General features: G+C 39.8%; 1 protein-coding gene across 5 annotated transcripts in view; it reads right to left on the bottom strand.

Annotated features, from left to right (window-relative positions):
• adarb1b (adenosine deaminase RNA specific B1b) overlaps positions 1–15,093 on the bottom strand; it is a 185,879-nt gene that overhangs the window by 13,239 nt on the left and 157,547 nt on the right. For all 5 annotated transcript variants that reach the window (XM_053496119.1, XM_053496120.1, XM_053496118.1 and 2 more), the window contains 6 exons: positions 14,278–14,352; positions 7,115–8,043; positions 5,199–5,313; positions 2,556–2,724; positions 2,204–2,355; positions 103–271 (listed from right to left, as the gene is read on the bottom strand). In XM_053496119.1, coding sequence (XP_053352094.1) covers positions 103–271; positions 2,204–2,355; positions 2,556–2,724; positions 5,199–5,313; positions 7,115–8,043; positions 14,278–14,305 — 1,562 coding nt within the window. In that variant the 5' untranslated portion in view covers positions 14,306–14,352. The remainder of the gene's footprint in view (positions 1–102; positions 272–2,203; positions 2,356–2,555; positions 2,725–5,198; positions 5,314–7,114; positions 8,044–14,277; positions 14,353–15,093) is intronic.

The raw sequence follows: 15,093 nt of genomic DNA, 5'->3' as shown, positions 1-15,093 counted from the left end.
CTCATTCAGCTAGGTTTGGATGGAGTACATTTTTGTACATGCACATTATTTACACTTTTTATGCACTACATTTGATTCCATTTTTCATAATTTGTGTGTTACCTGGCGATCTTATCGCTGCATGACATGGTGAGGAGTCTCTCCCCCTGCAGGACTCCGTCCCACGTCTGGATGGTGTTGCTTGAGCGTACTGGGATGGTGCCCTCTCCCGACTCGATCTTGGTTCTCAGCTGTCCCCGAGCTTTCCTGTTCGGGTGTCGGTCTCCCTGATCTGAGATCAGAAAAATGAGACAGCGGGTAACAAAGAACACTAAACAATCAATGTCCAATTTGTCCCCCAGTAGGCCTGGAAATTCTTTCGTTGCCATTTCTAGTAAGCAATTATTCCAGTAAGTTCATCAGAGAGACTGTCTATTAAAGCTGCTAGAACATACGATTCATGTATGGACACTTACAGAGCAGAATTAATCAGACACAAAGATAAAGCTGGCTAATTAAACTGACTGTCCAAATGTGTTTTCAAACCAGAGACAGTTGAATGAAATTCTAATTATACAACACTGATCACAGACAAAAACATCATAAGCTTAAATGGATTTAATAATTGGGCTTTGATAATTAATTTCTAAAGAAGTTGTTGAATAAATCATTTTGGACAACTGTCAGCCAGCCAAAGGGAGATGAAAGAGATCAAACATAACCGTGCTGGAAGCGGCCCGTCTACCACAGTGTGACAGGGTAAGAGACAGAACGCACACACGTCATGGTCAATATTTAACTGAAAACTTATCTTCACTTGCAATAATAATCAAAATCCTTTGCAAGTAAAATTCATGCTGGTAGCCGGATGGCTGAAGAGTGGGGGTGAAATAATTCACTCTGCCCAGGATCCCATTTCATTGGTTTCTTTGAATATTTTAAATACAATTTGAAAATCTAAAAAAATGCAAATAAGTCTATAATCAAAACAAAAATGAATACAAACTGGTTGAATAATGTAAACCGTCGATTATATCTATTTTTAAATTGAATAAACCAAGTTTCAGACCGGTTTCTGCTGAAAAACTCATTCAAACTGTTATAGTCTCTCTTAGGGAAAAGACAATCATGTGACCATTGTGCACTTAATATACTTTAATTTCGACTCTATGGGTCACAAAGATTGTGCAACTGCAATAAATAATGCATAAATAACAGAATGCTGATTTCCATGATGTGAATCGCACATTTTCATGTTGCACATTTTGGCATTGTGATGCATCATGCCATTTGGGTTAAAAAATAATAATAAATGAAATCCCAACAGTGTTTGACTTATGGTACTACTACATAGTTAGCAACCTAGCGAACCAGTGTAAGGTTATATTTAATGATAAAAAACACTCTTTTCTACAAGTCTAAAATCAAATCCCCTCTCCATTTATCCAATAAGACGACGTAAAAAACAAAGCAAAACACATTCTTTGGTGTACAAAGATGGCACTGTTAGTCAAAGTGCACAGGCCTTAACGCACAGAGCATCTTAAGCCATTCTTTTTTGCATTACTACGTTTTAATAAATATATACTGTATATAAAGCTCAAGATTGTGCAGTATGGAGTGACATATCCTTTTTTTTCAACAAACCTAGGCATATGATGAATATGAATTCATTTAATTACATTTTAACCAACTATTTGAACATGACAGCAGATGGGTTACACAGACAAAGAAATAGCATAGATTCATAAACTCTCATGTTTTTATGGTGGTTTTTCAAGAGTAATATAAAATATAACTGACTTTACATAACGTATCCAAAAACCCAAATGCACAGTTTGATGTCTAAGACTTCCTCCGTCTACAAACAGCAGTTTTTATTATTATTATATGAATTGGTTACTGACCAATGCTGTGTTGCTGCATGGATCTGTGCTGCTCGAGTTTAAAGGGTTAATATTCCAATTTTTTGTGTTTTTATAAGAAGATCTGGTTAGCATGTGCAGCGCTCTGTACGCCCTCCTTGTTCTTTTTTTCAGCTGGCATCTGCTGCATTTCCTGCCTCTCAGTACACCGCTCTAGCGGTTGGAGAATAAACAGGTACAGAAATGGCAGCATGACAGTGAACTCGCGGATGTCATCGTTTCTACCGGATAGATTTTTAAAAAGGAAGGGCAAATATACCTGGGCGGTTTTCAATGCACATATTTTTAACTTGGCTTACCTTCCACGCCTGCCTCATGTGGGGAGAAGATGCGCGCGTCTCCACACGGCGACGTGCTGATGTACAGGTGAAACTGAACGTTGTCCTTCAGTCGGTAGCCGTGCTTCTCACACCGGGTGAAAATGGACTTCTCATGCTCCTCTTTGCTGTTACTATTTAAAAATGAAAACAGATGTTAAATTCAATCCCTTTTGAAATGTTCATTTTAGACCGCGTCAGAGACGTACTGCTTTAAATAAGACGCACCGACTGCTTGACTGCAGAACAGCTGTGCTACACAGCGCTTGAAAGCAGCTCGCGTGTCAAAGACAAACGGAGCTGTAATTGGCTTTTTATGTGATGAGTGTCTCACCTGAGGAAGTACTCCAGCTGCATGTATAGGTAGCGGAGGAGGGAGCGGCGGGCGATGATTTCGGCGTGGCAGTCGTTAAGTGCCAGGCCACGGTCGCTCATGTACTCGCCGTTTATGCACTTGGTTCCAGTGGAGACGCAGATCACCTGGGCCTCCTTCACATCGGTGCCTGCAGTCGAAGCGAAAAACAGTACATTACAGTATCTGTCTAAAGCATTCTAGCAGAACGAACATGTACACAGCTTGCAGTTATTAAAATACCATCGTTTTTAAGCATGAAATCCAAACAAGCACCTACTTCAATAAATTGTAAAATGTCTAAAATGAACCTGAACAGGAGGCCAGCAATTAAAGGCCTTAAATTCCCTTACTCATCTTAAAGCATATTATTCTGTAAATAATATAAATTATTAATTAAAACATAGTTTTAACAATAACATATACTGTAATTAAGATGTACAGTATCGTTAAGTGCGTTTGAGACTACTAGCATGCAGAAGATAACATATGCTAATATCAGGTAAAAAGGGAATGTTCAGAAGGGCAGAACACAATCCCACAAAGTAGGTATTTCCCCCCTGGCATGAGCTCATAAAATGAACACTACAAAAAATACTATTCATGCTGTACTAACCTGTGCAACCCTGACCATCACACCCACATGAGGTTTGTTCTTAAACCACTGCCACAAAGCTAGAAGCACCTAACTGTATAAGATGTCTTTATATGCCGTAGCATTACAATTCCCTTCCACTGGAACGGTCACGCCCGAACCCGTTTCAGCATGATAGCGCTGCTGTACACAAAGTGAGCTCCATAAAGACATGACTCGCCAAAGATGGTGTAGGAGAATTTAAGCCGTGACCTCAATCCCACTCAACACCTCTTGGATGAACTAGAACATTGACAACACTCCAGTCCTTCTCACCAAACAAAACATCAGTGACTGATCCGATTAATCCTCTTGTGGCTGACCGGGCAAATCCCCAAAATCTAGTGGAAAGCCTTCCCAGAAGAGTGATCGTTACTGTAACAGGAACAGAAGACTACATCTGAAGTAGGATCTCCGGAAAACAAACATGAATATGATGGTCAGATGTCCACAAACATTTGGATATATAGTGTATATTGTGTAATCTGTGCCTATAACTACTACCTTACCGTAGATAATATTTATTTAATAATCTGTTTCTGAAACATTTGGCCAAAACATGGTGTTGGTGCTAAAAAGTGTAAATATACATACTGTACACATTAAAATTTTTATCAGATAAAAAGAAACACACTTGCTAAATACAATTTTATGTCCTTCTATGTAGTCTCTGTGACTTTTTGAATTCAAATCTCTAAATGATCTTAATTGTTATTTAGATGAAACTTAGCCAATTTGGATTATATATGAAAATACGTAAACCTCAATTCTATTCTAATTCTAAACTGTTAAGATATTACACCATGAATTCGACATGGTTACAGCCACTACTGATTTTTGCCTTTTATGCTTTTACCAAAAGACATCTGTTTATTTATCAATATTAATAAAAATTGCTATTTTGGGGGAACATGTAAAACCATCTCTCCAAAACGGCTAATGTTAGCCACTTGGAATTTTTAGGAAAGCATGACTGGTTTCATGTTGAATAAAACTTCAGAAGTAGCTTCTTTGGAACACACACTTCCTGTATAATGTTCATGCATTTACATTAATAGAACCAAATGCTCTCAGATCACACAACTCATTAACAAGGTCTGATCAAAAAAAAAAAAAAAAAAAAAAAAAAACGATGCTGTTTCAAAGAAAGTAGCAGAAATTTCTTTGAACGTTTTTTTATGAAACACAATCTCAGGAGACCTTGAGGCCTACACAACAGATCTGCTTTTACACCAGCCTTATTGAAAAGAAACAATTTCAAACTTATAAACGTTTTATGCATGATATCTCGCTGAATGTAGTCTTTCTCGGATTTGGAGATATTTTTGAGATATCTTACACATAACTGCACAAATGTCGTGAGCCATGCCGAATTTCATCATATTAGGTTCAATTAAATTCTGAAAATATGCAGATTATATATATAAAAAAGAGGATACAATAAAAAACAATTGGTAGGTTTGTAAAGAGCAGCAAACTCATTTCCTCTCTCTTCTGTTCCATCCACTTAGTATTTAGTATCACCATTATACTAATCACCTGCTTGATCACCCGTCCCCATCTGTACCTGCTTCTCACTGGTTCATGCCCTAAGTTAGATTTTTTTTCTGTGAGTCACTGAGTCACTGTGTGGATTCCTCTGAAACTGGTACGGTGGAGGCATTGGACTGAGAATGAGAGCCAAAAAAGAGGAGGCCTTTAGGAGGCCTGGAGAACTATTCCTCAAAACAACTTAAAAAAATACAATTTAACATCTCTAGAAGCAAGATATGAAGAAACAAGGAGTAGCTCAAAACTTTTGCACAACACAGTATACATGTTAAAAAAAAATGATATTAAGGTACATTCAGGTCCTCAGCTGACTTAATTTTTTTGCCACGTAATGTTGCTGCGCCTTTACTTATTAGGCGTCTTATCAGGTGAAAACACACCCAAATGCAACCGGAGACGACCTCATCATCTCCTCAGGAAAAGCCCGGATGTAGCCCTACCTGTTGTCATGACGACCCCGGCCAGCACTTTTCTTCGTGCGTGAGGGGATGTGAAGTTGTCGGTGAGCTCGCTGAACTTGTCCACCACAAGACGTGAGACAGCATCTGCTAAAACCTGACAGAGCACACACAGAGAATTTTACAAAACAATACACACCGAGAGACATCAGGATCACTTCTTATCAAGATAAGACAAAAATGACCCACATTCAAGCTCTATCGGAGCATATTTTTTCGAAACTAAATTGAATTCCTAAGTTTAAAGAGATCATGGCGCCTGGTTTTACCTTTCACTAACGTGAATTACTCTATCTAATGTGCTATCACCTGCTCCAGGTGTCTTCTCTCTCTCTCTCTCTCTCTCTCTCTCTTTCTGACAGTGTCTTTTGTCTCATTCTCTATTCTCCTCTGCTAATATGGTGGAAAATGATTATGCCGGAGAGAAGTCGCTGGTTGAATGGGCGCAAATTAGAGACATTAGTCCAACATTGCTTCCCCAGCACTTCAGAATCACTCAACAGCAGACAGCTAATGTGAGCTCGAGGCGCAGAAGAGCCGCCTGTCTTACGGCGCTGCGCGGGAGAATGAAACCCTTCGGAACAGAAGGAGTGTTTCACCCTGGCAATCAAGCTCACTATTAGCAGCGCTCGGATTTTCATTAATTTTCCCCGGCAAGTAGCAGGGAAGACAACGCTCACTGGAAGATACATTAAATAAATGGTAACAGACTGTGAATCCACCGGACGGCTGCGTGCCGCGGTGTCACAGCCGAGAGCAGCGGGCTGAATTAAACAAACCGGTGACAGCAGGATAAGGGCGAAACAGCTGCACAAAGAAACCGAAGGGCCAAAGATAAATAACACGCGTCCATTTTGATAGACTGTCATTTAGTTCACACCCCACCTTTCTGTCAAGCCTGTATCAGCACACACACAATGCACAAAAGCATGACTGGTGCAATGAGTAGACCAGCGATAAATGAAAAGTCCTGCTAATGCCTTTTATCCCAGCCATCTTCTCTCCATCCACCTAAAACAAATTTACCCATGTGCCCCAGCCCTGAACAAGGATCTGACAGCACATTAAATCATAGAGTCTGGGCTGAGGGATGGGGGACATTGCTAGCAGAGCTTCATGTTCTTTGCAGTGAGACTGTCAGGCACTTGAGCAGCCCACAAGGCATCAGCTTCAGAGACTGAACACGTTCCTGACAGCCCACTCCTCAGTGGACGGGCAGCAGCCGGGGCTACGGCTAAACGCTCTTGTTTTGACACGGTTCAGAGGGAGATGTTAATTAAGATTGGGTCAGTTTCAGTTTCAGGTCTTATCTGGAAGCAGGATTAACAAAAGGTTTAGGAAAAGTGTAAATGACAGCTTTTTTTCCTTTTTCTTCTTCTTCTTCTTCTTCTCCCGGAATCACGCGGGATTTCGGTTCTTTTAGCTGCCTGATCCGCGCTCATCTTTTTATCATACATCTACATTTTGATTTAAGCTCGCCATAAAGTGATGCCATTGTGTTTAAGAATCAATCACAGACTTTGATAGAGAACTTATCTTTAACAACTCTCCGCAGAGTTCAGCTAAACGTATCAAATTCTACAGAGAGGTGAGAGATTGATTCTTCTTGAATCAGTTCGCTAATCTGAAGACATGCTATGCGGTTACACTATATCTCAGAGCCTGATCTGGCAGGAAGAAAGGGATAAAATAAAGAAAATGTTTGATTTAGTTAAACAAGAAATTGCTGGGGTAAAAGTTCAGTTAATCTAAAAGTCAATAATATTTTCAAATTAATGCAAATTAACACTTTAAAACGAAAAAAAAAAATTTTTGTTATTTTCCTCCTAGGCTATGAAGAACATTATGGAGATCTGCAGCACAGATGATCTAGCATAAATAAAAAAAAAAATTCAAACCTGGGGCAGGTGGAGCTGTAGGCCCTCTCTCGGGATTGGCTGCCGAGATGGTGTCTGGTCCAGCTGCATGTTAAAGAGAGCAGAGAGTGCAGCCTGGGCAGCTCGTGCCTTGGCCAGTTTCTTATTCCTCCCTGATCCCTCAAAGGTCTGCGAGTCCACGGTCACGGACATGACAAAGTTTTTAGCGTGGCTTTCTCCACTCTCCGACACAAACTCATACTTGAGGCCTGGTCGCAGTTCGTTCAGGATCATGACGGGGTTCTTTCCGCTGGATGATGTGTTGAAGGTGGAGGGAGGAGGTAGAGGGGTCTGGGCCAGGCTGTTCGTACCGGTCACTGGAGGAACTGGGTATTCTCCCAGAGGGTTCAGGGAGCCGTTGGAGTTGGAGCCCAGGTAAAAGGAGTCCTCAGGGGGTGCGGGAGTCTCAAAGCCATTGAACAGCATGTCGGGGAAGTCGGCCTGATCTGAGGTGAAGTCTGTGTTGACGGTGAGTGTCCGGCCCATGGCCAGATGTGCTTCTGAAGCGTTGGGGAACTGCACGAAGGAGCGCAGTGCTTTCTCTGCTGCGTTCAGCTTCGCCTTTTTCTTAGTGGGGCCTGAGCCTTCAAAAAGCTGCCCGTTCACCTCTACAGTCATGACAAAGACGGGTGCGTGGACTGGCCCGGTCTGAGACAGCAGCTTGTACTGCAGGCCTGGCTTGATCTCATTCAGCTGCATGAGAGCGTTCTTTGGAAGAACGGGCCCTGGAGTTTTCTTGCGTTTCTTTGGCCTGAACTTGGGGTGTGCGTGACCGTTATTGCCCTCTTCCAGGGGGCGTTTGCGCCCACCTCCTCCGCTGCCGTTGGGGAGCTGCTCGGGCATGCTTGCCCCCTCCTTGGAGGAGACGTTGTCCAGGTTGCGATTTTCCTTGACGTCGGTGCTGCAGGAACCTGCGATGCCCAGAAAGAGTAGCTTACAATGCCTTCATTGCAGGATCTTGTAAATGTAAAATTTATAGATTCCTTTAGCTCTCTTTGCAACTGAACAAGTGATGTGTGCTCCTTTTTTTTTCACACTGAGGGACTTTGCTAATTAAATAATCAAATAACCCACAGGAATTATACAGTGCTGCAGCCTTTCTTTTTTTTTTATCTTAACTGAAAGTCTAACTTAAACATTCAGCCAAGATGTACAATATCCTGAATTATACAATCATTAAACATTAACTAGATGTGGATTTATGCAGTTGAATTGCAGCCGGGGGCTAATACATAACTACATGACTATTTCTTAATGCATGGAATAGGAAAATGTCAACAGCTTTATGGACTCGAAAAGTTAGAGCTTATAAAACATGAATGGATTTAGCTGTAGCACGACACAAGTCACAGCTATCAATTTTAAGAAGAAAAAAAAAACTGCTTGTAAAGCTTGTATTCTAATGAGGAAACATTCTGATGTATTCCGATGGGAAAACTAATTCCCCTCCAGGCAGAGACATGCATAATGCTCAGTTCGCTATAAGTCATGTGTATCCAGACTTGAAGACATTTACATGGTAATGATGGGAGTCAGAGTACGTGAACCGAACACACACATATTGGCATATAAGTTAAAGAGATGTGCGAGACTTTGACGACATAACAAATATTACTTTTCATCTCTGACTCAATCGTATTAAATATGATAAATTATACACAGGGTTTAGCACTGATTAGAGCACATCTGTATACACTTGTGTAGGAACACACATCATCATGTCTTTGTTGGCAAAGCTCATGGAACTTTGGCTAAATTTTCATTTATAACATCCTGCAACAAAAGCTCGATAGGTTACTCCTTTCGGCGCTCACCGGGGGAGAGAGAGAGAGCAAGTGAGTGAGAGAGCGAGAGAGACCGAGAGCGAGAGAGAGGATTGTAATAAAGAAAAAAACCTGAGGATGGGTGTGGTACCGAGGCAGTAGATAAGGATCAGAGACTTTCAGAATAAAAACTAATCCAACTAATCCAATTCTTGCGACTACATCTTCATGCAGGACACATCCTACACAACAGCGAGATGTATCAGATATGGGCCCAGTTCTCTGACAGTGAAGACTTTCGGTATAACGTTAATACTGACTAATGGTGCGATCTCACGAATAACAAGAGCACAGTGGAGCTTTTGCATGGGAGCTTCCTTACCGCACCTATAAAGCACTATTCACGCCCAGGAGGGTTTCAGGGCAGATTATAAAAGATCATTTATGCTGGCAGAGTGCTAATTATCTTCACTTCTTAAGGGCTAGTCATTTCTGTCTCCTGAGAGAGCAGCACTGGGTAATCTGGTTCAGGATGGATGCTGTGATTACATGCACACATCACACTCAACAACACATGCTCTCTCTCTCTCACACACACATACACACACACACACAGCTGGCTTAAAGACACATACCAGAGCCGCAGACTCATAAATGTCTCGGCTCTTTTCTGCCCCACAGCAATACTACACTACACACCTCCGGAGTGGCAGAAGACGAGCAGTTTAAATCAAGGAGGACTGATTGTAAGTGCATGATAATCCCCTTTTATTAACCTAATTAAATCTGCTGCTCTTTATTTAAATTAAGTGCTTAAACTTATATAATGGAGTACAGGAACCTGTAAATGATAGAACATGCTCAGCATATCAATCACAGCATTCGTAAATTCCACGCCATTATGTTGGCAGATAAAACTCCCCCCAGCCACAGAGACAACCACCCACTCACCCACCCACCCACCTACACACACCCAATTGTCTAACTAACATATTTATAACATTAACTTATTTAATTCTGGGTCCATAACTGCTTGCTAGACTATCAGCTGGGAATTATATGTACAATCTAGTTTTAATTAAAGTTTTGACCACTGTGATTTCTCTATTTAGTTCGACTGCACAAATGTCTGATTTGTCTCAAGCAGCTATATAATTTTACAAGTTTTGAAAATACTAAAAACTACTGGAAATATAAAATAAGTTATATTAAATAACTTGCTGTATAATTTGTTTTTTTCGATTGTTACAATGTCATGTCTCACACAAAGTGATGATGAATTTTTTCCGCCAAGCTCAATAGGTGGCGGTATTGCCCCCAAACGCCCATAAATTTAAAAGAAGAAGAGAAAAAAGAAATCATTTCATAAAACTTCTGGTGAGGTATTTTGCAGAAAATGTAAGCTGTTTGTATTTCCTGTAAAGACTGCGGTATATTTACAAGAAATTCCTCACTAAATAATCAATCATTTTCATTTTTATCGAGTTTGAATAATGAGCCATTGATTTAACGGAAGAAGATCATTTAAATTGCGTAATCAAACTAAACACACAGCTCTACTCATTAACAAACTTAAGGTCTGTCTGTCTGTCTATCTATCTATCTTACACTACTAAATACTGTACATCATTTTCTAATTCTCTTTGTGGAACAATGGGGTAGGGGTCAGCCTTGCACCTCCAGGGTCCGGGTTCGATTTCCATCCCTCGGTCTGTGTGCATGGAGTTTGCATATTCCCCCAGTGCTTGGTCCAAAAACATGCAGAATTTAATTGTGTAAATGAGCATGTGAATGTTGACCAAAGGTCCTAATACAGTCATAAAATATAATATTAATAATGAATACAATGGTCACCATACCCTAGTTAGACTACAGAGGTCCCTAGAAGATTGGATGGGACTAACTGTCTCACATCACAATATAATTAAACATTGTACTTTTCTGCTCTTAATAATAATAATAATAATAATAATATAAAATGATAAAATTATTAATCATTTTGCTATTATTAATATGTTAACTATATTAAAATGTAAAATGATGAATAAGTTTGCTATTATTTACTTAATAACTTATAATACTAAAATCGTATTGACATTGCTATGAGCTTATTTACTAAATGCATAAATTAGTAAAAACTTACAACCCTATATATATTTAACTTTTCTATGTAACTTACTAAAACCCAGTTTTTAAAGTAAATGATCATATTGTAATTAATTTAACTACTGTGTAAAAACATACCAATATTTTAAGCACCTTACAAACGTACATAGCTCATGTCCTCAAACCATTTAGATTTAGGTTTGGACAGTGCTGATAAGCAGCCGAGCGATACAGAGTCATTCTGACTCTATTACCCTTTCATTATGATGGCACTGTCATCTGAGATACAACCCCACACACCGGTGAACTTTTTGCGAGCGAGATTGGAAAACTCTTCAATGATTTTCAAATCCATGTTTCCTTTTATTTACATACGTTAAGCTACAGTAGGGCACTCGATGGCGAGCGAATCAGACCACCGAGCCCTTCCTCTGAATCATCAGCAGGCGAGTCTGAAAAGCTCTGGAATACATCACTGTGTGCTTATCCCCAGAAAATCTAAATAAGAAACTGGTGCAGGTGCTTCGAGGTGTTAATAAATGACCTTGCTTTCTTTTGTGGGGTGCTTTCGGGTGAAGCCGGTAAGTGACAGGACAATAGAGAGCTTCATTTCTCCTGGGTTAACGGCTCTTCCTGACAGCCATCTACTAATACACACGCTTCTATTCAAAGCAGCTCTGAGCGCGGCTGACGGCTCGAAGGCTATGAAAGGATGTTGTCTCTTCCTGAAACCTTTTGATCAAAAGAACGAGGATGAGAGAGAACCTGACTCGTGACTGATAGCACTCTAACGGATTGAATGTTTAATTAACCCAACAATAGTGCAATCTCTATACCTTGAGAAATCTGTATGTTTTTTTTCCACCTGCTGATGTTACAGCCAATTACGATTTCCTTTTCTAAGCAGGTCTGATGATGAAAAAAGTCTTCAGGAATGGACCAAGTGTCGGGATGGATATGAGCCTGAATTGGATTTGACACATTATCCAATTCGATCTACATGCTTTTAATGTAAGCGGACCAGACAGATTTTACATTGAAAGAAGTTCCTTTCTTCTTCACACCTCTGATGTTTTGCATAACATGACAGCAGCTTGCTTCAGATAATCCGGCCAGGATGATGTCACTATCAGCTCAATATCAGACATGTACAGTAGATCATGTCAGAAATGCAAAACTCTGGAGTCACAGGTTTGAGGTTTGAGGATGTAACTTCATCTTACTAAATGGCAGCCCGGTGGGATTATGATACACTTTCCAGTAAGTGGTATTGTGATGTAAATTGTGACATTTCATTGTGTTGTACTTCATATCCTTTAGATTCTATAAAGCTGCTTTGCGTCAATGACCATTGTTAAAAGCGCTATACTAATACAACTGAAATGAACTAAATTTTATATATTCCTTTTATTTTCATATTTTTTAAAAAACTTACTGAAAGCATCACATTATTAGTTGAACATATGCACCTAATGTTTAAAATGGTATAATTACGGTACGTATATACTATAGTGTTCTACGTAAAACCGTAGACATAATACAAATACAAACATATAGAATGTATGCAATTTGTAAGCAAGAAAATATGTAATATATTTGTATCGGAAGGATTTATGATCGCTTTGTCTGAATGTAATGTGTGTTAGAGATCAGGTTTGTATTAGACTGTGTAGGCTTTAAATACAAACGCATTGAGGGTGATTGAAAAATCCAGAAATGAACAACTAAAAGAAAAACAGATTGGAAAAAAAAAAGAGAGAGAGATAAAGTAAGTTTCACCAAAAGCCTCTCCTGATATGAAGGCAGTGGTGTGTTGCACACTATCAGGTGATAAGAGATGAACATAAGGGCTGTGCAGAATCAAACACTCAGACTGAGAGAATTGAAAAGCTGTGAACGAGGACATGAACAAGATTGTTAGCAGTTATAAAGGCAAAAGTTGGGCAAATAATGTGTTCGAGGATAATGTTACATGTTGATTGAAGTCAAATGAATTCAGTTTCCTTACACAGTGCTTCTGATTTCTTGATTCTGATTGGTCAGGAGGTTTAAAGAAGGACTTAATGCAGATGCTCCATAGTAATGACGTCTGAAGGGGATTCACCACATTCCTGATTTTGATGTCAAATCGGTGCCATTTCAAAATTTGATTTTTTTTTAATTTTTTTTTTTTATTTGTGTGTCTTTGTAATGGATTAGAATCGCAAAAAGAAGAAGAAAAGTTATGATACTTTGATGCACTATAAAGAAAACGATATAGTGCCAGTCAAAAGTCTGAACACAAGTTTGTATTTATTTTCTACATGCTAGAACAGTACTGGATATTTCCGAAATATTTAAAAACACATAGCATTAGTTAATTAAGTAACACGAACAGCAACACATAGTTGTTATTTTAAGGCATGAAGATCAGCTCTTCTGGAATAGTTCTTGTAAGAACAGTATCGTGTCAAGTGCATTCGCAAAACCCATTAAAGACCCTTAATGAAACTGGTTCAATGAAAACCATCTCAGGAAAGCAAGACCAAATTTTAGCTCTTCCGCAGAAGAGAAGTTCATTTAGAGATACCAGCCTCAAAAATCACCAATTTACATCAGCTCAGATTGGAGATGCTATGAAGGCTTTACAGAGCATACAGTACAGTAAGTAGCAGAAACATCTCAAAGTCAACTGTTCGAAGGAGATTATTGCATATTTTGGATGCCTTCAGCATTGATTTACAATGTAGAAAGAAATAAAAAATCAGGGAAGACCATGCAGTTAAATGGTGTGTCCAAACTTTTGACTGGGAGTCTACACAAAACTTTGTACTGTCGAATCGGAATTGGATGATTGAGGGAAGATTTCTGAACGATACAGCACTAGCTAACTATTCTGTGTAGCTCATTTGGAATTGAGATGTAGTGCACTATGTACAGTAGGTGGGTAAATGCTTTATCTTCATTTATGTTATTTAATATGGTCAGCTTAAATAGGTAAGATTAAATGATTTGAGGGTAAGCCCTAAAGTGTTAACCAAATGCTTATTCTAAATGCAAAAAGTTTGGGATAATTATAACAAATGTTTTTTAATCTTTAGTCGTTCGGTTTTGTTTAAGGAAATGTATGTTTAATGTTTATGGAAGACGTCTCCCGTGGAAGTGCTGTGCGCTTTCCATCTCAGTAATATAACAAGGTCAACAAGGCACTCAAGCGTAATTGCAGTTGTGTTCATTAGACCATGGCGCACGTGTGTTTGTGTGTGTGAGTGAAAGAGAGAGAGTACAGACACTCACTCATGTTCTCCTCCTCATCCACATCCATAGTGAAGAGCTTCTGCTGAGCCCGAGCCTGCCGCTCCCCGGCTCCACCTGAGACAGTGACAGATAAAGAAGAAGGGAACACGTTAACGATGTGAGCACCTTGCGAAACGGACTTTGGACGCAGACTAATGCCATAGATGGAGAACGGGTGGATCCTGAGAGCGGCGATGATGGAGTGCAAAGAGAAGAAAGGAAAAGATAAACGAGTCTGTGCGGACCGGGAGGTTAAGCCTACAGTAAGTGCATAAATATTTAGCAGTGAAAACTAATCTTGTGGACAGAGAGAGAGAGAGAGAGAGAGAGAGAACGGGGCCCGCAGCTGACAGCTCCTAATAGTCACAGCGGTCTATTGTGACTTTAATATCCATTCGATTAGACCTCGTTTTCAGCTGCCTCACGGGAAAAACTACAGCTATTGACATCAACAGGCTTTTAGTCACAATGCACAACACAGATCCTGCATCACCCCGAGTACAAGAGCAACAGGGCATACAGGAGAACACAGGAGCAGCAGGGGCAGGAGTTGGCTCACTCTTGCTCATATCTACTGGGACCCTGAATGTTTTATTTATTTATTTTTAATTATATGAAACAATATGATGCTCATACTGGGAGTCCACTGAATAAGTCAGTGCTATGAGTCACGGACCCCGGATTAAGTCTAATGTTAACCTGTAAACCTCAAGCAGCACAATTCTATGCTAACCACACAGCATTGGTCAAAAACACGTGACCCATTTGTACTTTTTTTTGCTCAATCAGGTTTGTATAGTTGGTTAAAATGCAAGA

This window comes from Clarias gariepinus, chromosome 5 (genome assembly GCF_024256425.1).
Source record: "Clarias gariepinus isolate MV-2021 ecotype Netherlands chromosome 5, CGAR_prim_01v2, whole genome shotgun sequence".
In the NCBI taxonomy this organism is placed as follows: domain Eukaryota; kingdom Metazoa; phylum Chordata; class Actinopteri; order Siluriformes; family Clariidae; genus Clarias; species Clarias gariepinus.
Note: the sequence above shows the minus strand (reverse complement) of the source record. Positions and strands in the feature narration are given on the sequence as shown.